Below are 27,883 nucleotides of genomic sequence, written 5' to 3'. Positions count from 1 at the left end.
CATTTTAATACCCCTGATCAAAATTTAACATTAAGCTTTAAAAAAATGAAAGTTTAGGTACTAAAACGGATTAAAACTGATAGTTTAGGTACTAAATGAGTTAAGCTTTTAACAATAGAGTACTAAAATAAAATCAAAACTAAGTTAGGTATGGCTTTTGAAAAAATTAAAAATTTAGGCACTAAAACGGATAAAAACTAATAATTTAGGTATTAAATGCGTAATTTACCCTAATTTAAATGGGTACTATATATATATATATATATATATATATATATATTGTCTACACTAATATATTAACTTATTTATGTCGTAAATTTTAGTATATGTACTTTACTTTTATTTCGACATTTAACTAATGATGGTGAAATTGAAATCACGTATCAAAATGATCGATAAAAAAGCAAGTTATTATACTAACATCAATAAAAATATATATAATTACCAATTTAAATACTTAAATAAAATATGAGTACCAATTTAAAGACTTAAATAATATATATATATATATATATATATATATATATATATAATTTAAATATTTATTTTTAAGTAAGTCAATGATAATATATTAACTCAAATAATAAGGTGGGCAAACTAATGCATACGGTATTACAATCATAAAAGAAGGAATTTAATTGGTAAAAAATAAATAAATAAAGATAAATTATAAGGTTATTAATCAATAAATCCATTTTTTCCGGTGAAATAGTATGAATTCATAGTGTTGAATCATACAATGGAATATTACCATTAGTCTCGTTAAAAAAAAATCTAATCGGAAGAAAAGAGTGCTAATGATAATATGAAACAAAGCATAAATTTACAAGACACTGCAAATACAGCAGAACAGAAATGAACCGGCAACTAAGTCGATCAACCAACGCAGTAGCTATCGTCCGCAAGCAGCAAGGGAGTCACCAAGGACGGAGACGGTGAACATGATTAATATCCTCCACCGCTGCACCACAAACAGAACAGCTGCTATCAGAAGAAAACTGACGCCGAGACCTCTCCTCATTAGTCGTAACTATCAATAAAGCTACTTTGATGCGGATTAATTAGCTAAATAATCATATAATTGCGATGTAAGAAATAATTGATTAGGACTTAGGAGAATCGAATACAAGTCCTCAATTATTAAATAATCATCCTCATTAGCAAAAGCTATTCTTTCTCATAAACAAATAAGAATAAAAATATTTTTTTACTGAAAAAATAACAATCTTTATTGAAATATCCCCAAAAGAATTACATGTAAAGATTCCTAAATCAAAAACACCAATCAATGATAATACAGAAAATCAGCGGCTATAGAAAACCAGCGGCCGTGGCACGACCAGCATGGTGCAACAAATTGTGAGCGATGTGATTTCTGGCTTGTGCGGCAGCCATGGACCTTATGTTATTTTCCGGAACCACCTCATCGTCGAAAAGCTCGAATCTGAGCTCGGGATCCATCGTCTCGTTCCTCATCTCGCATATATTATGCAAAACGCAGCAAGCACCGAGCACGATAGGCAACTCTTGAAGCTTCACCTCGGTTCTCTTTTGCAAGCACGACCATCGTGCTTTTAGCCTCGCGAATGCATCCTTGGCCACCTTTTCGATTTCCCCGATCTTCTCGTTGAAGGCGTGTTGAGCCCAGGTGAGATTTTGGTGACTGTATGGGACCAAAACCCAGTCCATTAATGGGTACCCTTTGTTCCCCGCCACCCAAACGTCCTTCAATTGCCCCCTGGTGGCTCTTTGGCAGAATGCTGATTTCTCTAGAACTTGGTCATCGGACATCGAACCGGGCCAGCCGATGCACACGTCGGTGAAAGCTCCGGTTTGATCGACGACGCCTTGGAGGGTGATTGAGTACGAAGATTTTTGGTTCCTCTCCGTGTGTTTTTTGTTGAAGTACGCCGCGACGTTTCCTTTCGGTGCAATGATGGGGACGTGTGTCGTGTACATTGAGCCGCCGACGTTTGGGATTCCGATGGCGGATTCGAATTCTTGTTTGATTCTCTTAATCTTGTTTTCGTCGGGCCATTGAACGAATTTCGGCATCAAAACGGTTTTTATGGCGGCGCAGACCTCCAAGACCAGCTTATGACAAGTCGAGATCCCCAACCCGAACCGTTTCGATACCATCCGGAGCGGTTCTCCGGTGGCTAGACGCCAGATGCAAACCGCCACGCGCTGACGAACCGGGATCGCATCGCGGAGCATCGTGTTCTTTTTCATCACCGCCGGTTCGAGCTCCTCGCAGACCATGTTGAACGTGGCTTTGCTCATCCGAAACGCTCGTTTAAACTCCTCGTCGGGGAAATCCGGGTGGTTACACTTATCCCACCAGTCCTTCGATCGATCTTTCACCCATAACCGCCTTTGCTGGCCGGATCCGGTACCCGATTGCGACGGACTCACATTGCCCGACCCGATCGAAACCATATTCCCCGTCGCAGCAACGGCCGCTAAACCCGAATTACGCGGCCGTTTGTTTCTGGAATCATCCGCCTGGTTCATTTCAGAGCATCGGTTCTCGAATTGATCAAAAAACCCATTCATTTCTACAACTCTTTCATCAAAACTCCGATCGAAGAAAGCTGTTTGTTGATCGGAATCAGCAAACCATTGAATCTGCTGTTCTTGCTCCTGCTCTTGCTTCGCTTCCTCGCCCAACATCAAAATGGAAGAAAGTATATCACCAAACCCACTCTTCTCATTGACTACAGATTCATCAAAATCCCTTCTACTCCTCTTCTTGCCGTAGTTCCCGTTGAACCCGCTTTCCATATCCAGAAACCACGAGAAATCGCTGCTGCCGTTATTGTTGAAATTAAAGCATGAATCTTCTGGAGAAAGCAATGTGAAAGACCCGATTTCCATGTAAGCAAACTCAAGATTTAGGTTTTCTTTTGACCGAACTTGAATTGAATTGACCAAAAGTGAAAAGCAATAGATTTGAAAGCTGTGAAACCGGAGATGTGAAACGGAGGGCACTGAGTTTTCTTTATATACGTATCAGGGGACACGGTTAGAGGGAAAGGGGAAGCGCGTGGAGGAGGAAACGTGTGAACGCGGTGGCCTTTGACGTTGATTTGACTTTCTTTTGTTTATGTGCAGTTTATCTTATTTCATTAAAAAAATTAATCCTACTCGGTATAGTGATTACACGTTTGGGAATAAGGAAAGTTGTACCGAAGGTTCGTTCAAACGGAAAGGGAGAGTAGGGAGTAGGAAGGCAAAGCGAAGTAACTTAAAAGGGCAAAGCATAAGGATAAGGTTATCCTTATACCTTGCTTGAGTGAGAAAGGAACTACATGTCCTACATATCTATAAAAGGGTACTAGTGGACCCTCTAGTCTATATGAAGCTTGAAAGGTTCAACCTCAACCTTTCATTGATCATTATTTTAATATAATTTAAATAATTAGAATTTAAATAAATCTTTTCATTTTAGTTTTATCTAAAATATAAATGATATTTAAGTTTAGTGACTAAAATAAAATGAAACCTACGTTCGGTGACTTGTTTGCAATTTTTTATGAACTGTTTTTCAGCTAAGAAATGTTTTTCAATACATACTTCGTAGTTTAATTTTCATATTAGACAGATAGGTAAATATTTTAATTAATTGAAAAATTAATATGCATAATACTTTGCATATAAAATTAAAAATATAACAATCAAACTACATCATCGGCTTGTGAGTTTACAGTTGGCTTCTGTGATATGTTATCATTTTTCTTCGAGGCAAAAGCTTTGAATTTATATTTTACTATTATGGTGAAGTTGACAATACACTTAATATTGAGTTTTGACCAAGAAGGTTGATTTTATTTAAATTTTATGGGTTTAATTTAATTTATTTTATAGAATTATTTTTAAAATTAAGTTTAAATAAGATCGAGTTTTTCGAACGACGAGATCTGATCGAATTCGAGTTTAAGATGATTTTTTTAATCCGATATAATAGTATAATTATTCTCTATATTTTTAGGTATAATTGTTATAATGACCCTCTATATTTTTCAACTGTCTCTAGGGATAGGCATGAGATCCGAACCCGACGGGTTCCGACCCGAGCCGACCGGGTCGATTTTTTTTATTCGGGTTTGGGTCAAGTTTTTTATAAGGTTGTGTTCGGGTCGAGTTGGATTCGGGTTTAGAGTAAAAAATATCCGACTTGACCCGAAAAAATAATGTTACCTTATTTATTTAGTAATAATTACAATAATAGTCTTCTATATATTATTTTTTCCAATTAAACAATTGTTTTTATTAAATACAAAATAATATTTTTATTATTATTTTAGGTCAGGTCGGGTTCGGATTTTATTTCAAAAAATCGAGTTGGGTGGAGGGTATATATTATGCGGGTTTGGTCGGATTTCGGGTGGAAGAGTCATTGTACTCGGATCGGGTCGGGTGAACCAAAAATCTGACCTATGCACATCCCTAACTGTCTCCCTATTTTATTGAATAAAAATATGTTTTCTTAATATATTTATACATGTCAAATCAAATATGGGTTTTAATTATAAATTTTGAATCCATAAGATTCTCGTTAAACACAAATCAAATCAAGTAGGACAAAGAGATATAATACTCTAGTCGGATTTAGATCGACCAAAAATCTGATTTAACTCGACCACTAATCATATTTAATTTTGACGACACAATTAAAAGTATTTTTAAATCTTAAAATATTCGAACCCAATGTCTTACTTAAACGATAATTTTTTTAGTCTTTCAATTGTTGCATCTCATAACTACTAGTACTAGGTTAAGTGGAACATCCTTGTACTAACTACCATACTTGTCATGTTCCAATCCAACTAGTCACATGAAAATCAAGAAGATTAGATCACTCTTATAATTATTGTTATGTGATTAATAAATTATGATTCTTATTCAGTTCAACAAAATATATTTAATTGTATGACCAACATGAAAAACACATGATTATTATTAGTGATTAATTTTGTTGTAAGTAAATTATTATGACTTTGGATTCGTTACTCGTTTTCAACGAACATGGCACTTTGACTTCCCACAAGAAGAGAAGCACTCGTTACGGGGAAATTATTCCATATAAAAAAACATATTCGATATTAAATTTAAAAAGGGTAAAGTATACAAAAGGTTAACTATTATATGGTATTGTTTTATTAAGTCTCTCGATTATTAAAATTTATAAAACAACCCTCTAGCTATAGAATGTTATTTTATTAAGTCACTCGACTATTAAAATTTAGAAAATGGTCACCTGACTATCCGTTGTGTTCCAAATCATCCTTTTTTCGTTAAAAAAATTATGGATGTATAAGTCGAATGTTAACATGATGACTAAGATATGATAGTCGTTTGAGATTCTGATATCAGATTTTATCATATCACAATTAGAAGGTTAACATTAAGCTCATAATATCTTCAGTTTTTAACAGAAAAAGACGAGTTTTGAACATAATGAATAGTTTGATGACCATTTTGTAACTTTTAATAGTCGAGGAGCTCAACAAATTAATACTCAACAGTCAAAGCATCATTTTGTAACTTTTAATAGTTAAGAGTCTTAATAAAGTAGTACTCTATAATTGGGGACTATTTGTGTACTTAACCCTTAAATTTAAAAAAATACAAAATTTTAAATAGGTAAAAAATGGTTAAAAACATAATTTTATGCTAAAAGATGATAATCAAATGCCCAATTGCTAAAGTTATTTACACAATTCACCTAATTGTTTTGTTTATTGCAGAATTACCCCGATTCTCAACTAGTGGATGAGATTTATGTTCATTTCCGAAGATCTGAGCCATGGATTAATGAACGGTTTGAATTTGCAGAGGGTTCAAAAAAGGCACAAAAATAATAAAGGGAAAGGATTGACGAAACAGAGTGAAGCTTAGCCATGGCGTCTCTGCTCAGTCCCTCTGCAGCAATTTCTCTTCAATACAAGGTAAACTTCATTAGCTATCAAGAATATTCGCACTGTAATTAAACTGAAGTTCTTCTGTCGGTTAAATGATTTATAGTTGATTAAGATTTGGTCGAGAATTATGTTGATAGCTGATTTTGAATATTTTTTACCATAAAATGTCTGGTTTTCTTTAAAACTGGGATTTATTATTCGATTCGAATATAAAAACTTGTTCTTAGATTAGGGGATCTGAAATTCGAATCCTATAATCTTGAATTACGCACAAATTGAGCTGAAAGTTGAGTTCGATGTTTTTAATGCCCTTCTCCTTTTATTTATTTCTGTTTTCTGGTTGACAGCTGAACCGTTCAATTGCAAGTGCCCTATCTGCACATACTCCATCCAAAGTTTCCCATGCTTTTACCGGAGATGGGAGATGTCGAAGGCTGAGTTTCAAGACAAAAGCTGCAGGTCCCGTTGAAGGAAATGTACTCGACAAAGAATCAGCTAGTACCAATGACAAGATAGGTAGCTTGTTCTGCTCTTATTCAGTGTGGTGTTGTTAGGTTGCAATATATTTTCCTGTCTTGGAAGCCATGGTTGTGTTAGTTATTCAGAGCTAAAGAGAATGAAATGGGGATCAATTCTAACCCTGTCATGGCTCATCTGGCTTTTCGAGCATATTCGAACTTTTCGATTTTAAAAAAATAAAAAAAAGTTCTTGTTTTTTGGGTCTTTTTTTTCTGTTGAGAATTGATATTTCCACATTTCATGCTTTTCCAATTTTGAGTGAAATTACATTAAAGCATCTTCATTGACGTAGATTATGGAGTTGTTGGTATGCACCATGTCGGGATTCTGTGTGAAAACCTTGAAAGATCACTTGAATTTTATCAGAATATTTTAGGTATGTATTCCATTTTCTACACTGATAGTAGATATTTATTTGTTTTTTTCCTATGAAAGAAGAGTTAGAAATTGAACATCTGCTTCTAAATGTACAGGTCTTGAAATAAATGAGGCTAGGCCTCATGATAAGCTTCCATATAGGGGTGCTTGGTTGTGGGTAGGTTCTGAGATGATTCATTTGATGGAACTTCCGAATCCAGACCCCTTAACTGGAAGACCCGAACATGGAGGCCGTGACCGTCATGCTTGTATTTCAATTCGAGATGTATCTATGTTGCAAGCAATCCTTGACAAAGCTGGTAAGCTTATTCCAGGGTCATCCATGACGAGCAATATCTCATTGCATGTTAATTTGCATTGTATCTTTTAGTTTCTAGCTTTCTAATGGCAGATTTCTCATGTAGCTCTGTAAGTTACAAACAGGAGGAGGATATCTTATTCTGATATTGTTACATATTGCAGGTATTCCCTACACTCTTAGCCGATCCGGGAGGCCGGCAATTTTTACACGAGATCCAGATGCAAATGCTCTAGAATTCACACAAGTTTGACGCCTTAGATGTTTTAGCATTCAAAACTGGATTTCTTCAAAGATAATATCCCAGGTCCCTTTTTCTCTCTGGATACAGATCATGTATATAATAATAGAAAATGCCAAGGATTTATATTCTGAATTATATTGTAAGACAGCTTAATAAATAGAAAAATCTTTATAATAGAGTTTGTCTTCTTTCATGCATACTAAAAAGTGATGTGCAAAATCACATTTTATGTGCAAATCTAGTTGTAGACATCATCCTGTGCCCTCATTTTTTCTATCTATTCCTATTTGATTTCTTCGGTTGCGGTGGATAGATGGATGGTTGGTTCTTTTTCATCTTGGAACAATGTCTTGTAACTTCCTCGAAAACGAACCATGGCATGCAACCTGCTTAATATAACGTACTGGATAATGTCACATGTACCTTCCAGTCATATATGGCAGAGCGTAGCGTGTGAATTGGAGTTGATACGGAATTCTGAAGCCGATGCTATGTAACTGGTGTTATGTTGTGTTTCTCAAGCCATGCCTCTTGCTCTTGTGCTAATACTTAAAGATGTGATGGATGTCCCTCACATTGCTCCCGATGGTTTTACATATACAGGATCGTGCTTAAGCCGAGAATCAGTTCTGCTGACAGTTTTCAACCTGAAGGAATGAACAGAAGTGTGTCGGAGAATATGCATTGTTCTTTCCAACTTTAAACTTGCATTTGCAACATCGGCAAGTCTTTCGAGTATCGGTAGAACCCGTGTGTCAAGATCAGATATTTCCCTGCATCTAAGCTTTGAACGTTTCAGTGCTATTCGAGCTAATTTTTCTGTCTGAGCACACTTCAGGACAGTATTAGGTGTCACATGACCCTTCAGCTTCCTATACTACACATCGCTGAAGATTATTCCATAGCCACTATTTAGCTTAATTATGATCTAAAAAAACTAGCTCAACAATATTTCCTGTACAAAAACAATTTTAGTGTTGCATGGAGCTGGGATAGAGGTGATTGCCGGAATGACGTGGACTAATACGAAACGGCCAGCTTTCAAATTCTCTGCCGCCCATCAAACGGCGCATCTACTACCGTTTCCTCCCTTGAAGGCAATCGCAATGGTGGTCTTCTTCGGCGGAGAACCACCGTGCTGGAAGTAGGCGTGCTCATGTCCTTCCGTTCAAATTTAGTTCGCGATTTTGCGCTTCTAAAAATCTGTTGCAGGTAGCGTTGACCAGGGTTTTAAATAGTGTTTACGGTCACGTTTTAGGTCGCGTCGCGTTTATCGCGGTTGCGGACATAATGGATGCCATCGCGTTCACTGCGGGTGTCGCGGTCGTGAATTTTTTTAAATTTTGCACAACTTATCTTAAAACACAATAAAAATAATTATAATTATAAGGAACCATTTTTAAAGATTTTTAAAATATTTTCTAAGCGAAATTGACCTATATATAATATAGTTTAACCAAATAGAAGATTTTAAAAATCTGATGATAAGATAAGATAATTAATTAATTATGATATATTATTTTTAATATTTTTATGTTTTTTTTTCAGTTTGGTCTGAATATATAAATTTAACAGGGAAAATTTTCAACTTTAATATTATTGTGTGTCCGATTTAAGAACTCTAAACTCCAATCTATAACATTTAAACTCTAAAATATATACCTTAAATTCTAAAATGCTAACTCATAAATCTTAAATAAAATATATGACAATATTAGAAGTTTAGAATGTTTAGAACCTAGATTGTAAAACAAATTTTCATTAGTGGTGCATGAAATATTTTTTCTATTTTCCTTTTTTTAATAATATAACTCATTTGGCCGAGAAGTTTCTCAGCTCTTCCCAGTTCCCACTTCTCTCAAACCCATATTCTTCGTTTCTTCCCATCCCCATTCCCCAATTCAAATTTTTTCAGTTTTCACCCACAATTTCACTCTTCCATGTTCGAAACTCTAAATCTCCCTAGTGAAGATTGCATCTTCTATACGATTCGAAACCCCATTTCACTCTTTTTTGTTTTTCTATACGGTTGAATGGTTGATTGCAGTGAATCAACCACGATTGAATAACGGTGATTGTGTCCCGTTATTGGCACAATAGTCTGTTTTCCGTTAAATTGTTGGCGCATTCGATCGCAATCGGTGTGAATCCGTGACCCACCGCAAAAATCATGAGTTGTGATTTCGGACGGTGGCACGACCGCAATATCGCGGCCGCTATTGCGTTTTCGGAACGCTATTTGATACTCTGACGTTCACGACAGGCCATTTCAACTTTATATCTACTATTCTTTGTCAGTATTAAAATTGTCTTTTATTTATAATTTTTTTAATAAAAGTTATGGATTAACATGATACAGGAAGAGGAGACACTATGTCTATTAAATAATGTTTAAGATTTAAATTTTAATGTTGTGAATGAAATAAGTTGAATTACGAGACTACTCTTACAACAAATTTCTACAATAGTTAAATTGTAGAATAAATTTTACATGTAGTATTTAAACTATCAGTTTTGATCCGTTTTAGTATTTAAACTTTCAATTTTTCCAAAACTATACCTAAAGTTTAGTTTTTGTTTCATATTAATACCCGTCGTAAAAAACTTTAGTTTTTGTTTCATTTTGATATTTCGTTCAAAATTTAACGCTAAGTTTTGAAAAATTGAAAGTTTAAATACTAAAAAGGACATTTAGGTACTAAACGTGCGAAGTTTTTAACGGCGGCGTACTAAAATGAAATGAAAACTAATTGTTAGATATGATTTTGAAAAAATTAAAAGTTTAAGTACGAAAATAGACTAAAATTGATAATTTAACTACTAAATGCGTAGTTTACCCTAAATTGTATTAGACGACGAATAAATTAGACGCCAAATGATTATAATGACTGGTCTGTAAATTTCTCTCTCGGAAATGTGCAACCCATCTTGAAACTTCACATATTGGTTAGTCAAAAAAATATTGGAAGCCTGCAACCTACCTTATCGAACTTCAAAGTCCAAGCAGATACTTTACCATGAACTACAGGTTGATGTGTATCAAGTACGTCTTTGAAAGATTTTGATATATATATATATATATAAACAAGTTGATGATGCACTTAAAAACAACAAAAAACGATAAGTACAATATAGGGAAGGGAGTGAAAGAGGTACGTGACAGAAGAGAGCAAGCACATAAAGCTTCAAGCATGAATCTCTCATGCTAGACACAACTCTGTGTGCTCCCTCTCTTCTGTCACCTTCCTTCCCTCACAATTACCAACCTGCCTTTTTCTTTATATATGTATGTATGTATCTATTTGCAGCACGACGGCTCTAGTCAACTAGATTACCTCGCCTTATCGATCGGAATGGCCAGTTATCACCACGGTTTTGCTCGAGCTTCATCCTAAACAAAAGCTGCAAGTTTAGTATGTTGCAGGATCTGAGAAATCTTTGTTCCTTCTGAGTGAAAATAAATATTGATGAGAGGTTGTAGGCCATTTATAGAAGGTGAAAACAACCACCAAGTGGTGGTGATGTACGAGATGACATCACGTGTATGAGGTAATAGAGATTTATTAAGTGTTTAAATCTAAATTTTTTTGAAACGAAGACTCGTTTAATCTTCCCAACCGATTACCGGAGCCCGGATACGAATACACCCTAATACTAGAACGAAACGTAGGACGATAAGATACTGACTACATTTGTTTCTATTACTAATACGCTCCTTGTGGCAAGGGATGATGGTATGTAAATGTTCAAGCAGAATGCATTCCACTTTTATCGGTAATTACCTCACCAGTAAATGCAAACAATAACATTCTTCCTTTGCTTACTGATCAACGTATTTACTTTATACTATATCAGGATTTTGGATGATCATTGGATGCTTAAAAATGTATACCACAAGTTATAGTATCGTGTTCGAATTCATTATCTTCGATAGGTGCCGATCGAACGAAGACTCGACCGACTGTTTTTATTAATTTTAATGGTTCATTGATTAAGGAATATAATTTGAGTAATGGCTGTCTTTGTTAGACATAAAGAAATCGAGGAAGTATGAAGAAGAAGAATAAAAACCCACCCCTTTACAAAAGGATCAACCAATGTGAGCTTGATAAAAGTCTAAGCTTATCCGAAGATTTGCAATGGCATAAAACAAAAAGTAGCATAAAGTGGACATGCTTTTATGTTAAACAAAATTATGGGTCTTAACCCTTTGCTAATCATTCACATTACGAATACAATGTACCATATTAGTGTTTAAGATTTTCGATTCTTAACATATTATTAAAACACGAACTTCGAACACGTAAGTGCAAGGAGGAGATATCCTTTACTACATTCTTCCTATATTATCTTTCGATAAACATAGAGACATGATGCTCATGAAAGCAATCAAAGCTTGAACATAAAAGCTTTTATCCAAGCATATGCTGATGCTAAAATCTCAAATTTGCTCATATAAACAATGCGTCCCAACACGAGCGATACCGCCTTTTCTTTGTTGTTTGATTCTGTCACAAACTCACAATTGTGTCTCCATTAATGACTCGAATTTACAAACGATCGGGATACGTTTAGAGACGAAGTTAAGATTTTATTAAGGTGTCGGAATGAATTTGTAAATGTTTAGTGGCATAAGTGCAATCTTTTGGACCAAAAAGCTACTGATCTAGTTGTAGCTTGCAGGTGGGTTCAAGTGTTGACATAATGTTCAAGGTTCTAGTCTTATGAAATCCATGAATGGGAGGTGTTGATACTAGGGTTAAGTTAATCCAAATGCTGTGAAAAGCATCTAAAAAGCTACAAAGATTCTTTGGATTTGTGGACTAAAAAGCTAAAAAAATAAAAATTCATGACTAATCACCATATTGAGTGGAAGGGGAACATCTCCTCCCAAGTCTTTTTGAAAGTTCTCTGAATTTGCCCCCTCCCTGTAGTATTTGTTTAATTCAATAATTAACATTGGCATATTCATGGATTAGGTCATGGGGGCCCTTGTGATGCTGTGGGGTTCAAGACATATTACAGATGTCTTTGGGGCATATAAAGTTATAGTTCTTACATGTTTTGCCATTCTTGACATGATAGACTAGAATGTCCCCTTCAAGGATGCAGTATATATGGATCATCATCTAGCCACCTAATATCATCATCATCATCATCATTCATCCCTGTGAGATTCTCTGTCATACATTCAAATTCCTTTTAATCATGATAAATGATTGGGACATACACACACACATATGACCATAACCAGTGAGAGCATTGTAAGAACCGAGAAACAAACCACATGCAAAATCTCAACATTGTTGGTCCTTAGAACAATATTTGTCAACACAATCAAGGCTGCTCTTTCATGCGCTGCAAACCAGATTCTTGACTGTGGATGCAGTGGAACATGAAATATAATGAAATCCGGCACAAACCGATGGACCGAAATTTAAACATACAAAGCTATAAGAGTACAAGACCTAGCTCGGCTGTTCTCAAGGCATTTCCTACCCTATAATTATACAGGTAGTAGTGAAGTTGTCCATCACCTGGTCCGAATTTCAATTCTTCGAGGAAAGACTCGTTGTGCATGACATGCAGTGCGTTGAAAATATCGAGATCCTTCTTCTTACAAACGATGAGCGCATCGTACATCAATTGAAGCAGTGGAGTCTAGGTGGAGAGATTGTAACTAAAAAAGTACTGAAATTGAGTGTCTTAGAACATATAATAACTTATGATTTGTAAGATTTTCATATTATAAATAATTATAAGTATGAAATAAATAAAAGTTTCAGATAAAATATTAAAATATAGTAATTTAATTAGAGATATCGAATTAGAGTATATGCATCTATAGGATATATATGTATTTTTAATAGTTAAAATTATTCTGAATATATATTATCCCATAATCACTCAAAACTAATATAAAATAATTATTTTTTAAATTTTTAGTCATGGTTGGTTTGGATTTTTTATATACTTTTTTTTTATTAATCTGATGCAAGTATAAAATAATATTTATTCAAAGATAAACTCTCAATCTTTTGAGATGGGACACTTAGACTCCTGACATCTATGGTGCTTGAACTCGAGTCCTCAAGAAATAACAATAATTCATTTATTACGAAGATTCGTACAAATTTTTATATGTTTGAATTGCCGGTTTGCCACCTAATTAATAGAGAATTTTACTTGTATCTAAATTTAATTTTTTTTACTAACTCTATGAAATCCTATATGACATTTAATTTTTTTTAAACAAACAAATACTTTTCATTGCTAGTTTTCTTTTTAATATTTGAAGAATGTGAAATTGTAGCATCCAAGACTATGTCAACAAATCTGTCGACCCAAATATGTTTTTCAAGGGGGGAAATTATAAAGAATCAAGGTTAAACTACGTATTTAGTATTTAAATTATCAATTTTATTCTGTTTTAGTATATAAACTTTTAATTTTTTCAAAACTATACATAATGTTTATTTTTTATTTCATTTTAGACCCTTATTAAAAAGATTTACGTCAAATTTTGAAACAAATTGAAAGTTTAGGTACTAAAACATAACCAAACTGATAGTTTAAGTACTAAACGTGTTAAGTTTTTAATGGTGGATTACTAAAATGAAACAAAAACTGAACATTCGGTATGGTTCTGAAAAAATTAAAAGTTTAAGTACTAAAACAGATCAAAACTGATAGTTTAGGTACTAAATGCATAGTATACCTAAGAATCAATAATCGAAAGTTTGACGAGTTTTTAAGGTGGAATTATATATTTAGTCCTTGCACTATATACAATTTTATAAATTTAATCTCTATAATATTTAGTTTTTTTATCAATTTTAGTTTGTTTTCAGTGTACTTTCAGATTTTGAAATTTCAATATTGATCTACACAATGTAGGAATAACATGACTAAATTATGTGGATTAAAAGTGATAAATTAGATAAAAAAAATTAGCTGACCCTTATTCCCATATGTATTGGGGTAAGGGGGAGGTATGATAGTAGGCTGCCCCCAATGCCAGGTTGAGAGCAGCTTCCGTAGGAGACCTTTAAATTATGAAATGCCCTCCGTGAGACTCGATCCCACGACCCCAAGGTTAATAGATTTTTCGATTATTGTTGGTTCGAGATTAAAATTTTATTTTGAAATGCAAAAAGAAACAAGACTAAAAGAACCAAATTAAAATATAAAGATTAAATCTATAACTTATGTATGATATAGGGATTGATAGAGAAATTCAACCACTATTTTTGTTGGTGACAAGAAACTAGAATTCATACATACATACATGCATACATGCATACATGCATACATGCATGTGTGTCTATAAATTATCAACTCTATCAAATCGAATGGAATTATCATAAACGTTTAAAAAGTTTTGATCCTATCAAATTGGATAAATATATTAAGTACCTAAAGTATACTCTCTTCTTCATTTAGGTACCTAAAGTATTTTATGTAAAAATATGTACCTAAGATATTCAAACCTTTTCATTTAAGTTCTAAAAAATTTAACATGCAACATTAATTAAATAATACTTTAGGTGCTCATATGAAAAAAATTGAATACTTTAGGTACCTATTTTGATCAAAAAGATAACTTTAGGTACTTATTTTGACCAAAAAATATCTCAGGTACTTAAATAAAAAAGATAACATACTTTAGATACTTATTTGTTATTTAAGCCTTCAATTTATAACGAAGGAATGACTTGATTGTAAGAAAAATTTATTCTTGTGTCTCAATTATAACTTTTGAAATTGAATGACCTATTTTTAATTTAAATATAATCGAGTGACTGAGATGTGTTTTATCCAATGTTAAAATATAATTCATCTAATAAGAAAACCTAACATATAAATGGCGGTATATATATTAAGAAATATTTCAATTCATGGCAACGAAATCTCGAACAAAAATATTACCAATAATATTTCAAACTTAACTTTTTTGCACTTTCCAATTATAAATTTCCCAATAAAATAAAATAAATAAAATATAAACATTTATCTTCTTGTACATTCAAAAAAAAAACATATTTTCAATTTTTAATATAAAAATATGATTTATATTTTTTAAAAATCAATAAAAATTGTATTTAGAACATATCCAGAATTGATATATCGTGATTTAAGTTTAAGCATCAGCTTTATACATCTTTAGTAATAATAATAAATCTTAGACCATGTTCACGTTGCTTCTTACGTTAATTCAGTTACAAAATTATTAAAAATAAATTATAACGATACTACAACGATTATAATGTGACGAGCATCAACGTGTGAGTTTACGTCACGAGTAACGTCAATCGAACCAAATAAATTACTATAAAAACAGTGTTAAGTTATTAAACGTTGGGACCTCTGGTTAAAGTAACGAGTGACGTAATCTCAATCGAAGAAATTATTGATTTAATTTTAAAATTATTATAATATTATAAATTATTAAGTGTAAAGGAGGTTTTAATATATATATATATATATTAATGTATTTAGAAATTATATTTAATGATCAAATTATGAATATTTTAATTTTTTAAACATTTTTAAATTTTGATAAGAGGATAGATTTAGGTCTTGATATGGTAAAGGGGATGGGATTTGGTAATGACACGCCTCTTCTCCTCACCCAAAACCCCTTTAAATTCCCAATTTTTATCCCCCAAATCGTATCTGGGGTTTTAGATTATCATATTCTTTTTAAAATCAACCTTTTTTCTTGAAATTCTTTCTTCACAATGACAAACAACGAAGGGATTAACTTCAATATGTCCAGTGGTAGTAATCTCTTGATGTTCTCAATCTTCCACTTTTCACTGTTTCACTGTCATCACTTCCCTCACTGGTTTTTGGTTTTCTATTTTTGGTCGCAGCTCTTGGCGAGGAAGCTCGAGCTGGTGTCGTTAACGCTCTCAAAATCGGTGGCTTTCGGAATTTTTTTTGGTTTCATTGTGTAGTTTTTGAACTCTTTTTTTTTCTTTCAGTTTTTGATGTTTTGGCATTGCAGGATAAATTTCAAGTTCTTGCGTGTGGATGATCTTAGAGAGATCCAGGCATGTTCTTTCCTGCAAAGCCTTCTTTTGTTACTGTAATTGTAACATCCCAAAATACGGGTTAGTGATTAACGTATAAAACTTCAGAGTTTGGTGATCGAAGTAGGATATTTGAATAGTTTAATGATTTGTTCAGAAATATTTCCTGAAAGTTATTAGTAATTATCCAAAGAATTAAAGGGCAAAATGGTCATTTAGCATGAAATATATTTTCCCCCCAATAATATGAATGAATCACGTGGAGGTGGGGGAAAGAGTTATCTGAAAACTCTTTCTTCTTCCTTTCTTCTTCTCCCAACCGTGGAAGATAGGCAAAGGTAAGGGTTTTCTGAGTTGTTGATTATTTGTTAAATTAAAGGTTAGGTTTTGATCACTAGATGATAATTAAGCTTAAGGAAAGCTTAATTCGTTCTAAAACAATAAGATGAAAGGTATAGGAGAGATTAAAGATTTTGAGTTTTTGAATGAAATTTTGAAATAGAGTTGATGAGTTGAATTGTAAGTTAAATTTGACTTGTCATCTATGAGAATAAGAAGATAGAAGTGTTGGAATTAAGTTTGGATAATATGGAAAATTTAGTATAATTCTTGAATTACATATGAGGGATAGAATTTTTAAGTTATATATGATTTTCATGGATATAAGTTGGTTTAAGTAATGGTAGTTGAGTTTAATGATATGATAGGGGTTTAAAATAGAAGAATTAAGTGAAGAATTGATGATTTTCGGGCTTAAAGTACAATTTCTGGGTAGAGGGAACCGATACCTATGAAGGGGAATCGATTCCCCTTCTTGAACGAAAAATTTCCAGTATGTTCAGGGGGTATCGATTCCCCCTTAAAGGAAAAATGAAATTTGGTTCAATAATTTGGCTTAAGATGTTAACATCAAGTTTAAGGTTTAGGCTTCTGATAGTTGTTTTGAAATGTTATATTTATGTAGATATTGAGCCTAACAAGCTCTGGAATAATCAAGGGATTATAATTGATTCAAATCAAACAAGGCTAAGGTGAGTGCAATTTTAATTGTACTTATATTATTGAATGAACATTGGCTTGCGATGAGTCAGTGATGGAGTTACTATGGTAAGAAGTGACTCCTAAAATGTTATTTGATTGATGATTCTTATATGTGCATGAATACATGAAATGAGTATAGGTTATTATATATGTTACATAATATGCATATGTGATATATGATATGAGACATGACCAGTGTGAAATGAGATAAGCTATGTGACTATATGAAATGATATATGAATATACAATACGTGATACATGTGATACGATATGAAATGACATATGAATATGTAATACGTGATACATGTGATATGATATGAAATACATGGTTACACATACATGTGGTATGTGATAGAAGAGAAAGAACAAGTGATGATAAATGTATTCATAATAAATGCCCATAGTATATGATACGAGAGTTATGGGTATAGTTGGTATGCCAAGAGTCGAGGGTTACATATGTCCTATAAGACATATGATAGGTCCTACGGGACACAGATTACATCCTTCGGGATGACAGGTCCTTCGGGACACAGATGACATCCTTCGGAATGATTGGTCCTTCGGGACATTTATATAAGCTGTGGTGACAACATGTGTGCACAACCTCAGTGTACTCACATACCTCTATTCTCAATAATATACATGGGCAATACAATTGAAAGATAAATTAAAGTGAAAGTGGCACAAGAAGGTAAGTTTTACATGTGCATGACATGCTTATATATGTTATCGTGTAATAGATACATGCATGTTGAAATGTCATGATCAAATGATAAGAATGCATATTCATGAATTGGTTGTTAAATGTTTATTTATTGCCTCACTAAGTCTATGACTTAGCGTGTAAGTGATTTACACGTAGGTACCAAGAAACGAAAAGAGCAAGAATGGAAGTGGACAGTACAATATTATTACTAGAAGATCAGATCAGATGTAATCGAGAAAGTATGTATTTTGGTGTGTATAGAGTGTTGCCATGTAATAAGTCGTTAATTACGAGTACTCTGATGGAGTTTGTATTTTGTGGTAATTTTTATGTAAATTAACGTATTTTGCTTTAAACAAAGTTTTAAATTTCTTTGTTTTTCAAAAGAGTCAAAGTTTGAAAAGTCAATGTGACACCTCAGACTTGTATTCGAGTCGGGTACGGGTTATTGTGTTACAGTTAATGGCATCAGAGCCAGGTTTAGTCGATTCTTGGCATAAACTGGAGTCTAGAGTGTTTTATAAGGTATACATTCCAACAAAATAGTGAAACCTTCTGATCGAATGGAATAGTAAGTATACTGTTGTGCTAATAGAACTATATGATTGTATTTTTATAGATGTCCGGACAAGGTAGTTCTAGAAATGAAGTGGGAGATGATATACCCGCTAAAAGTAGTAATTCACCTGCCCTGGCCAGGCAGAATGAAGAACAGACACCCTCTGGAGTGCCTGTGAATGATCAAGATGTATTCTTTAGAACTTTAGACGCGGTATTGACGCGTTTTCAACCTCCTGTTGCTTTAACTCCAAAAATGAATGTTGCAAAAGAGTTGAAGGGTTTAGGAGCTTCAGAGTTTAAAGGGGAAGCTGATGAAGATCCTGTTGCTGCGGACCTTTGGCTCAATGATGTGAAGATTATGTTAAATGGACTCCACTGTTCTGATGTGGAGAAGTTAGATGGAGTGGTCTCTTTGCTTCGTGGACAAGCAAGAATCTGGTGGACAAATGTTACCTTGAGGATGACCAATGATCAAGTGACATGGTCCTTATTTTTAGAAGAGTTTAAGCACAAGTATATTGGAGATCAATTTATAAGGCAAATGAAGCAAGAGTTTATGAGTATGAAACAGTTGAATCGCACCGTATATGAATATGAGTGTGAGTTTAATAAGTTGAGTCGTTTTGCTGCCGAGCTTATTCTAACAGAAAAAGATACTTGTGAATAGTTTGTTGAAGGCTTGCGCCCGAGGTTGAAAGAAATGTTGATCGTGTTAAACTTGTCCTCGTTCCAAGAGGTTGTCAATCGTGCTAAAGCTTTAGAGAGAGCTCAGAATGAAATGTTTGGGGATCAGAGAGTCCAACTGTCTAAAAGAACTGGTGCTTCATCAAGTTTTACACCACCTAAGAGAAGTAGAGATTCTGGTTTTCGTTCTCAGGCAAGGTCTGAATCAATGGTATCTTCCGCTAGAGGATCAAATCAAATGAGATCTAGACAAACTCAATCAACAGGGCCTAGTACTGGGAGAGCAAATCCGGGTCAAGAAAGACAATGTCAGACTTGTGGAAGATATCATAGTGGTATATGTAGAGTAAGATTCGGAGCTTGTTTCCAATGTGGGGAAATGGGACATTTCATGAGAGATTGTCCAGTGAGATCCGTAGAGCCTTCACAGTCGGAGCGATCTGTTTCGATGTCTCAAAGAGGAAGGGGTAGAGGTAGAGGAAGAAGTTAGCCTGAATCTTCTACTCAACAAGAGGTGCGCTCTGTTGCTCGGGTGTATAACCTCAAGACCAATGAAGAACGTGATGATCCTGAGATAATTGCAGGTACCTTTCAATTGTATGATAAACGTGTTATGATATTGATTGATCCGGGGTCAACATATTCATATGTTTGTAGTAAATTGGTGAGTGAACTGGGAATTCAATTAGAAGCCATTAGTAATGATGTGATAGTAACAAATCCATTAGGGCACAGTGCTCGGGTAAATAGAGTGTGTCATGGGTGTCCCATAAAGATTCAAGGAATCGAATTCCCTGCTAATCTGATGGAATTACCCTTTGACGAATTCGAAGTGATACTGGGAATGGACTGGCTATATCGCTATTATGCTAATGTTGACTGTAGACTGAAGAGGGTAACATTAATCAGTCCTGACGGAGTGGATGTTATAGTGTTCAGTGAAGGATGGAATCCATTGGCAAATGTAATTTCAGTAATGTCGGCAAAGAAGTTACTGCTACTGGGATGCCAAGGGTTCATTGCTAATGTGCGGGATATTAGAACCGAGGAAAAAGGGATTGAAGAAATTCCTATCGTCAAAGAATTTTCTGACGTATTTCCTGCAGAGTTACCAGGTCTGCCTCCAGACAGAGAAGTGGAATTCCAAATTGAAATAATGCCTGGAACTGCATCTATTGCCATGTCACCATACAGAATGGCTCCAAAAGAGTTGCAAGAATTAAAGATTCAATTACAAGAATTGCTAGACAAAGGTTTTATTAGACCAAGCGTATCACCTTGGGGAGCTCCAGTTTTGTTTGTTAAGAAGAAGTACGGTTCAATGCGTATCTGCATTAACTACAGACAGCTTAATAAAGTGACTATCAAGAATAAATATCCACTTTCTCGAATCGATGACTTATTTGATCAATTAAAAGGAGCTTCAGTGTTCTCAAAAATTGATCTACGTTCGGGTTATCATCAATTAAAGATTCAAGTGTCCTCGAATTGGGTTTTCATTGATGATATTTTAATATATTCAAAGTCAGAGGAAGAGCATAGTTCTCATTTGAGGATTGCCTTGCAGAATTTACGAGACAAGAAGCTTTATGCTAAATTCTCTAAATGTGAATTCTGGTTGAATGAAGTGACATTTCTTGGACATGTAATTTCTGCAGAAGGAGTTCGAGTGGATCCTCAAAAGATTAAAGCTATTCTGGAGTGGGAAGTTCCAAATAATGTGTCAGAAGTTCGAAGTTTTCTGGGGTTAGCTGGTTATTATTGAAGGTTCGTTAAAAACTTTTCGATCATAGCTTTACCTCTAACTAAACTGTTGAGAAAGGAAGTAAAATTTGTTTGGACTCAAGAATGTCAAAAGAGCTTTGAAAAGTTAAAGAAGATTCTTACAGAAGCTCCAGTGCTAGTTCAACCTGAGTCTGGCAAGGATTTTGTAGTGTATAGTGATGCGCCTCATAATGGCTTGGGATGTGTGTTAATGCAAGAAGTCAAGGTGGTGGCCTATGCTTCGAGACAATTAAAGCCGCATGAGAAGAATTATCCGACACACGATCTGGAGATTGCTGCAGTAGTGTTTGCTCTTAAGATCTGGCGCCACTACTTGTATGGTGAAAAATGCTACTTGTATACAGATCACAAGAGTTTAAAGTACTTGATGACCCATAAAGAGTTGAATTTAAGACAGAGAAGATGGGTGGAATTTCTCAAAGATTATGATATTATGATTGATTTCCATCCCGGAAAGGCAAGCGTGGTAGCGGATGCCTTAAGCCGAAAGACGTTTGCAACCTTACGAGCTATGGATGTTAAACTATCATTAGGCGGAGATGGTGCGATTTGTGCGGAATTAACTATCAAACCATTATGGTTAGAACGAATTAAAAAATTACAAGCTAAAGATGAAAAGTGTTCAATGAAGTTGCAGCAAATAAAGAATGGATAGTGTACAGATTGTGAGATAAAAACTGATGGGAACCTATATTATCAAGGGAGGCTAGTGATTCCAGATGATAATGAATTAAAGAATGATTTATTAATGGAAGCTCACTGTAGTCCATTAACGATGCACCCAGAAGGAAACAAAATGTATATGGATCTCAAGAGTCGATATTGGTGGCTGGGAATGAAGAAAGGCATTACAAAATTTGTATCAAAATGTTTGATTTGTCAGCAAGTTAAGGCTGAGTATCAGGTTCCGTCGGGACTGTTACAATCAATTTCAATTCCTCAATGGAAATGGGAGAATGTAACAATGGATTTTGTGACGGGGTTGCCTTTAACTCCAAACAAAAGAGATTCAATATGGGTGATTGTAGACAGATTAACTAAGTCAGCCCATTTTATTCCGGTACGAACTGATTTCTCTATGGATAAATATGTTGAGCTGTATATCAGAGAGATTATACGGTTACATGGTGTACCTATTTCCATAGTTTCTGATCGGGATCCTAGATTCACGTCACGATTTTGGAAGTCTTTACATAGAGCATTGGGCACAAGACTAAATTTTAGCACATCGTTTCATCCTCAGACAGATGGTCAGTCTGAACGAACTATCCAAATTCTAGAGGATATGTTAAGATCTTGTGTTATCGAATTTAAGGAATCGTGGGAAAAATATTTGCCACTTGCTGAATTTGCATACAATAATAGTTATCAGTCAAGCATCAAAATGGCTCCCTATGAAGCTTTATATGGGAGAAGATGTCGTATACACTTGAATTGGTATGAACTTAAGGATCGAGAAGTTATTGGTCCTGAGTTGATTCAGGAAATGGAAGAGAAAGTCCAAGTAATTCAGAATAATCTGAAAGCTGCAGCTGATAGACAGAAATCATATGCTGATTTGAAAAGGAAAGAAATTGAGTTTCAAATCGGAGATAAAGTATTCTTGAAAGTGTCTCCTTGGAAGAAAGTATTGAGATTTGGACCTAAAGGAAAATTGAGTTCTCGGTTTATTGGACCATATGAAATTGTTAAGAGAGTGGGACCAGTGGCATATCAATTAGCTTTGCCACCTGGAATGGAGAAAATTCATAACGTCTTTCATGTATCAATGCTTAGGAAATATCGATCCGATCCATCTCATATTGTGACTACCGAAAAGATCGAGGTTCAACCAGATTTGAATTATGAGGAAGAACCTGTTCAAATATTGGCTCACGAAGTCAAGCAATTAAGGAACAAGACTATTCCATTAGTCAAATTGTTGTGGAGAAATCACAAGGTGGAAGAAGCGACGTGGGAACGTGAAGAGGACATGAAGATTCAATATCCCCATCTCTTTGTACAATGAAAATTCGAGGATGAATTTTCTTAAGGGGGAGAGATTTGTAATATCCCAAAATACGGGTTAGTGATTAACGTATAAAACTTCAGAGTTTGGTGATCGAAGTAGGATATTTGAATAGTTTAATGATTTGTTCAGAAATATTTCCTGAAAGTTATTAGTAATTATCCAAAGAATTAAAGGGCAAAATGGTCATTTAGCATGAAATATATTTTCCCCCCAATAATATGAATGAATCACGTAGAGGTGGGGGAAAGAGTTATCTGAAAACTATTTCTTCTTCCTTTCTTCTTCTCCCAACCGTAGAAGCTAGGCAAAGGTAAGGGTTTTCTGAGTTATTGATTATTTGTTAAATTAAAGGTTAGGTTTTGATCACTAGATGATAATTAAGCTTAAGGAAAGCTTAATTCGTTCTAAAACAACAAGATGAAAGATATATGAGAGATTAAAGATTTTGAGTTTTTGAATGAAATTTTGAAATAGAGTTGATGAGTTGAATTTTAAGTTAAATTTGACTTGTCATCTATGAGAATAAAAAGATAGAAGTGTTGGAATTAAGTTTGGATAATATGGAAAATTTAGTATAATTCTTGAATTGCATATGAGGGATAGAATTTTTAAGTTATAGATGATTTTCATGGATATAAGTTGGTTTAAGTAATGGTAGTTGAGTTTAATGATATGATAGGGGTTTAAAATAGAAGAATTAAGTGAAGAATTGATGATTTTCGGGCTTAAAGTACAATTTATGGGCAGAGGGAACTGATACCTATGAAGGGGAATCGATTCCCCTTCTTGAACGAAAAATTTCAAGTATGTTCAGGGGGTATCGATTCCCCCCTAAAGGAAAAATGAAATTTGGTTCAATAATCTGGCTTAAGATGTTAACATCAAGTTTAAGGTTTAGGCTTCTGATAGTTGTTTTGAAATGTTATATTTATGTAGATATTGAGCCTAAACAAGCTCTGGAATAATCAAGGGATTATAATTGATTCAAATCAAACAAGGCTAAGGTGAGTGCAATTTTAATTGTACTTATATTATTGAATGAACATTGGCTTGCGATGAGTCAGTGATGGAGTTACTATGGTAAGAAGTGACTCCTAAAATGTTATTTGATTGGTGATTCTTATATGTGCATGAATACATGAAATGAGTATAGGTTATTATATATGTTACATAATATGCATATGTGATATATGCTATGAGACATGACCAGTGTGAAATGAGATAAGCTATGTGACTATATGAAATGATATATGAATATGCAATACGTGATACATGTGATATGATATGAAATGGCATATGAATATGTAATACGTGATACATGTGATATGATATGAAATACATGGTTACACATACATGTGGTATGTGATAGAAGAGAAAGAACAAGTGATAAGAAATGTATTCATAATAAATGCCCATAGTATATGATACGAGAGTTATAGGTATAGTTGGTATGCCAAGAGTCGAGGGTTACATATGTCCTATAAGACATATGATAGGTCCTACGGGACACAGATTACATCCTTCAGGATGACAGGTCCTTCGGGACACAGATGATATCCTTCGGGATGATTGGTCCTTCGGGACATTTATATGAGCTGTGGTGACAACATGTGTGCACAACCTCAGTGTACTCGCATACCTCTATTCTCAATAATATACATGGGCAATACAATTGAAAGATAAATTAAAGTGAAAGTGGCACAAGAAGGTAACTTTTACATATGCATGACATGCTTATATATGTTATCGTGTAATAGATACATGCATGTTGAAATGTCATGATCAAATGATAAGAATGCATATTCATGAATTGGTTGTTAAATGTTTATTTATTGCCTCACTAAGTCTATGACTTAGCGTGTAAGTGATTTACACGTAGGTACCAAGAAACGAAAAGAGCAAGACAGTATTATTACTAGAAGATCAGATCAGAAGTAATCGACAAAGTATGTATTTTGGTGTGTATAGAGTGTTGGCATGTAATAAGTCGTTAATTACGAGTACTTTGATGGAGTTTGTATTTTGTGGTCATTTTTATGTAAATTAACGTATTTTGCTTTAAACAAAGTTTTAAATTTCTCTGTTTTTCAAAAGAGTCAAAGTTTGAAAAGTCAATGTGACACCTCGAACTTGTATTCGAGTCGGGTACGGGTTAAGGTGTTACAGTAATGCTAAGTGTTTACTATGGTATCATCCGTGTTAATGTGCTGAATTTTGATTGGATTTACTTTGATACGCTGGAAAGTTCAATGTTCTTGATATGCAGCTACTTTCGATTATTGTCTCGATGAATTAGATTGTTGTAATCTAATTTCTATTTATTTGAGCTTATATATGGACTATGGTTGTAATTGGAATGACGTTTTTTATATTATTGGCATTTATTTTTTGCAGAGCCAACATGATGAATTGGAGGCTAAGTTTTTCGAGGAAAGGGCAGTTCTTGAAGCTAAATATCAGAAACTATATCAACCCTTATATGTCAAGGTTTGCATTTTGGATTTTGGTTCCGTTTTGGTCCATTCGGTTATTGGTGTTTTCTTACAGGACTAGTTATCATACTTGCAGCGATAGACATTGTCAATGGTGTTGTCGAAGTTGAAGGAACAAAAACTGAAGCGGCCTCGGAGGACCAAGGAAAGGATAAAGATGCTGAAGGTTTGACCTTATTTATTCATTCACCTCCCATAACAGCCTTTTCTTTCTATCGTGGATGGTATTAAAGAAATTATGCTTTATGCAGAGAAAGGGGTGCCTGACTTTTGGCTTATTGCGATGAAAAACAATGAAGCTGTTGCTGATGAGGTGTGTTTTGGTCATACTTTCCGTTGCAGTACCCTTTTATTGGGTTGCAAATACTTGGGCTTGTCTTTATATCTTTCTGTGATTGAAATCAGATCATCGAGCGTGATGAGGAACCTCTCAAATATCTCAAGGATATCAAGTGGTCTAGGGTTGAGGAACCCAAAGGATTCAAGCTCGATTTCTATTTTGACACCAATCCTTATTTCAAGAACACTGTGTTGACAAAAACATATCACATGGTTGATGAGTATGAACCCATTCTTGAGAAAGCCACAGGGTGGATACTATTTCCATGTTTAAAAAAGTCTTATTGGATTATTTGATATCCAAGATTATCAGGTTTCTTAATTTGTTTTACTAAAACGTTTTTGCCCCTAATATGTAGGACGGAAATTGAATGGTATCCTGGAAAATGCTTAACGCAAAAGCTTCTTAAAAAGAGGCCTAAGAATGGATCAAAGAATTCCAAGCCAATGACCAAAACTGAAGAATGTGAGAGTTTCTTCAACTTCTTTGATCCTCCAGAAGTTCCCGGGGATAATGAAATCCTTGACAAAGATACTGTATGCCCAACGTCACCATATCTATGTAAATTTTGGTGATTGATTAATTACTTCTGCTATTCTAATGTTTTTTGCTTCCTTGCACAGGCTAAGGAGCTACAAAATCAAATGGAACAAGATTATGACGTCGGGTGTGTTCCCTTTTCAGCATATTCTAGTCACTGGCTTGTTTCACAGTTTGAACTACACCCATGCTTTTAATGAGATGCTGTTTAGGCAATATTACATGTATGGAATGTTATGCAATATGCTTCTTTTTGCGGGGTAACCATTCGAGACAAGATTATTCCTCATGCTGTGTCATGGTTTACAGGGGAAGCTATTCTGGCTGATGATTTTGATTTAGATGATGATGACACCGATGAAGATGATGGGCTTTATGATGATGATGATGAGGACGAAGATGATGATGAAGGCGACGACGGTGAGGATGATGAAGAAGGAACCGAGACCGATAAGGTATGAGATGTTAACTTGTACTGTTAAATGTGTGCCCGATTATTCGTAACCTAAACTTAATTACTTCGTTGTGTACAGCAGAAGGGTGCAAAAGCTCAGGGGGATGGGCAGCAGGGCGAGAGGCCTCAGGAATGCAAGCAGCAGTAGAATATAATCGCCGCCATCCGCGGATCCACAGATGCGTGTCGATGTTCGTGTGTGTTCTATTAGATGTCACAGTCAGAAGGAAAGAAGGGGCAAAGGGTTTGGGGTTTGCAGTTTTGATGGGCTGCTTATATTTTTACAATTTTCATGTTATACCATGAACGTGATTGGTTTGAAGAACCCTGGTCTGCTTCTAGTAATGGTAGCCACAGAAGTTTGGTGATTTTTTTTCTCTTTTTTGAAGAATCCAGAAACACTGGATTATATATAGTGTCCCCCCGTGTTCATGTTGGTATAGAGTTTTATCAATTATTTAATGGCCAGTTCGATTACGGTTGTTTTTTTAAATCCTCTTTGCGTGTTCCCCTTGACATGAGGCAAGTATTTTTTGCATCAATTTAATCTTCAAGGTACCATCAATCTTAAAACCTAAACCCTAAATTTTATTTAAAATTTTACATCCCAACTTAACCCTAAAGTTTTAAATTCCAAACCATAAATCCTAACCTAAATTTTTTAAAAAAAATAATAAAAATTTTAAACGTCGATGCAATCAAATAATTGGCAAAATTTTTAGATAATGGTGTTGAAAAAAGAATTCGTGAAATAATGATTCGAAGGAATTAAATGTCGAGATAGGATGGTTTTAAAAAAATTGGTCACCAGATGTTCCGGCCTGTATAGGTCGCTATGTCTTCCATGCGTGGTGGCCATGCAATTGCT

The 27,883-nt window shown here is 34.5% G+C and overlaps 3 protein-coding genes across 3 annotated transcripts; 2 read left to right on the top strand and 1 right to left on the bottom strand.

Moving 5' to 3' along the window:
* Nucleotides 1-1,286: 1,286 nt before the first annotated feature.
* LOC120183657 (protein ALP1-like) lies at nt 1,287-26,364 on the bottom strand. The gene is made up of 3 exons (XM_039188324.1): nt 26,359-26,364; nt 15,682-15,692; nt 1,287-2,886 (listed from the first exon to the last, which is right to left on the bottom strand). Exon 3 carries the CDS (start codon nt 2,875-2,877, stop codon nt 1,312-1,314), a length of 1,566 nt encoding a protein of 521 aa, XP_039044255.1. The 5' UTR covers nt 2,878-2,886; nt 15,682-15,692; nt 26,359-26,364; the 3' UTR covers nt 1,287-1,311.
* LOC120183664 lies at nt 5,836-7,660 on the top strand. The gene is made up of 6 exons (XM_039188330.1): nt 5,836-5,951; nt 6,272-6,440; nt 6,736-6,819; nt 6,917-7,120; nt 7,284-7,472; nt 7,528-7,660. The coding sequence occupies exons 1-5, from the start codon at nt 5,904-5,906 to the stop codon at nt 7,370-7,372; spliced, it is 594 nt and encodes a 197-aa protein (XP_039044261.1). The 5' UTR covers nt 5,836-5,903; the 3' UTR covers nt 7,373-7,472; nt 7,528-7,660.
* Nucleotides 25,581-26,982, top strand: LOC120183665 (nucleosome assembly protein 1;2-like). Its single transcript, XM_039188331.1, has 7 exons — nt 25,581-25,676; nt 25,758-25,847; nt 25,933-25,994; nt 26,087-26,271; nt 26,380-26,557; nt 26,645-26,697; nt 26,825-26,982. The coding sequence occupies exons 3-7, from the start codon at nt 25,965-25,967 to the stop codon at nt 26,901-26,903; spliced, it is 525 nt and encodes a 174-aa protein (XP_039044262.1). The 5' UTR covers nt 25,581-25,676; nt 25,758-25,847; nt 25,933-25,964; the 3' UTR covers nt 26,904-26,982.
* The last annotated feature ends 901 nt before the right edge of the window (nt 26,983-27,883 follow it).

The sequence above is a fragment of the Hibiscus syriacus genome, unplaced genomic scaffold (assembly GCF_006381635.1).
Source record: "Hibiscus syriacus cultivar Baekdansim isolate YM2019G1 unplaced genomic scaffold, ASM638163v2 tig00112800_pilon, whole genome shotgun sequence".
Lineage (NCBI taxonomy): Eukaryota > Viridiplantae > Streptophyta > Magnoliopsida > Malvales > Malvaceae > Hibiscus > Hibiscus syriacus.
Note: the sequence above shows the minus strand (reverse complement) of the source record. Positions and strands in the feature narration are given on the sequence as shown.

Coding starts and splice junctions, on each gene's coding strand:
- LOC120183664 (XM_039188330.1), top strand. CDS start 5,904: ATGGCGTCTCTGCTCAGTCCCTCTGCAGCAATTTCTCTTCAATACAAG. Junction 6,441..6,735: donor TAGTACCAATGACAAGATAG/GTAGCTTGTTCT, acceptor TCATTGACGTAG/ATTATGGAGTTGTTGGTATG. Junction 6,820..6,916: donor ATTTTATCAGAATATTTTAG/GTATGTATTCCA, acceptor CTAAATGTACAG/GTCTTGAAATAAATGAGGCT.
- LOC120183665 (XM_039188331.1), top strand. CDS start 25,965: ATGAAAAACAATGAAGCTGTTGCTGATGAG. Junction 26,272..26,379: donor ATTCTTGAGAAAGCCACAGG/GTGGATACTATT, acceptor CCTAATATGTAG/GACGGAAATTGAATGGTATC. Junction 26,558..26,644: donor AAATCCTTGACAAAGATACT/GTATGCCCAACG, acceptor TTCCTTGCACAG/GCTAAGGAGCTACAAAATCA.
- LOC120183657 (XM_039188324.1), bottom strand. CDS start 2,877: ATGGAAATCGGGTCTTTCACATTGCTTTCTCCAGAAGATTCATGCTTT.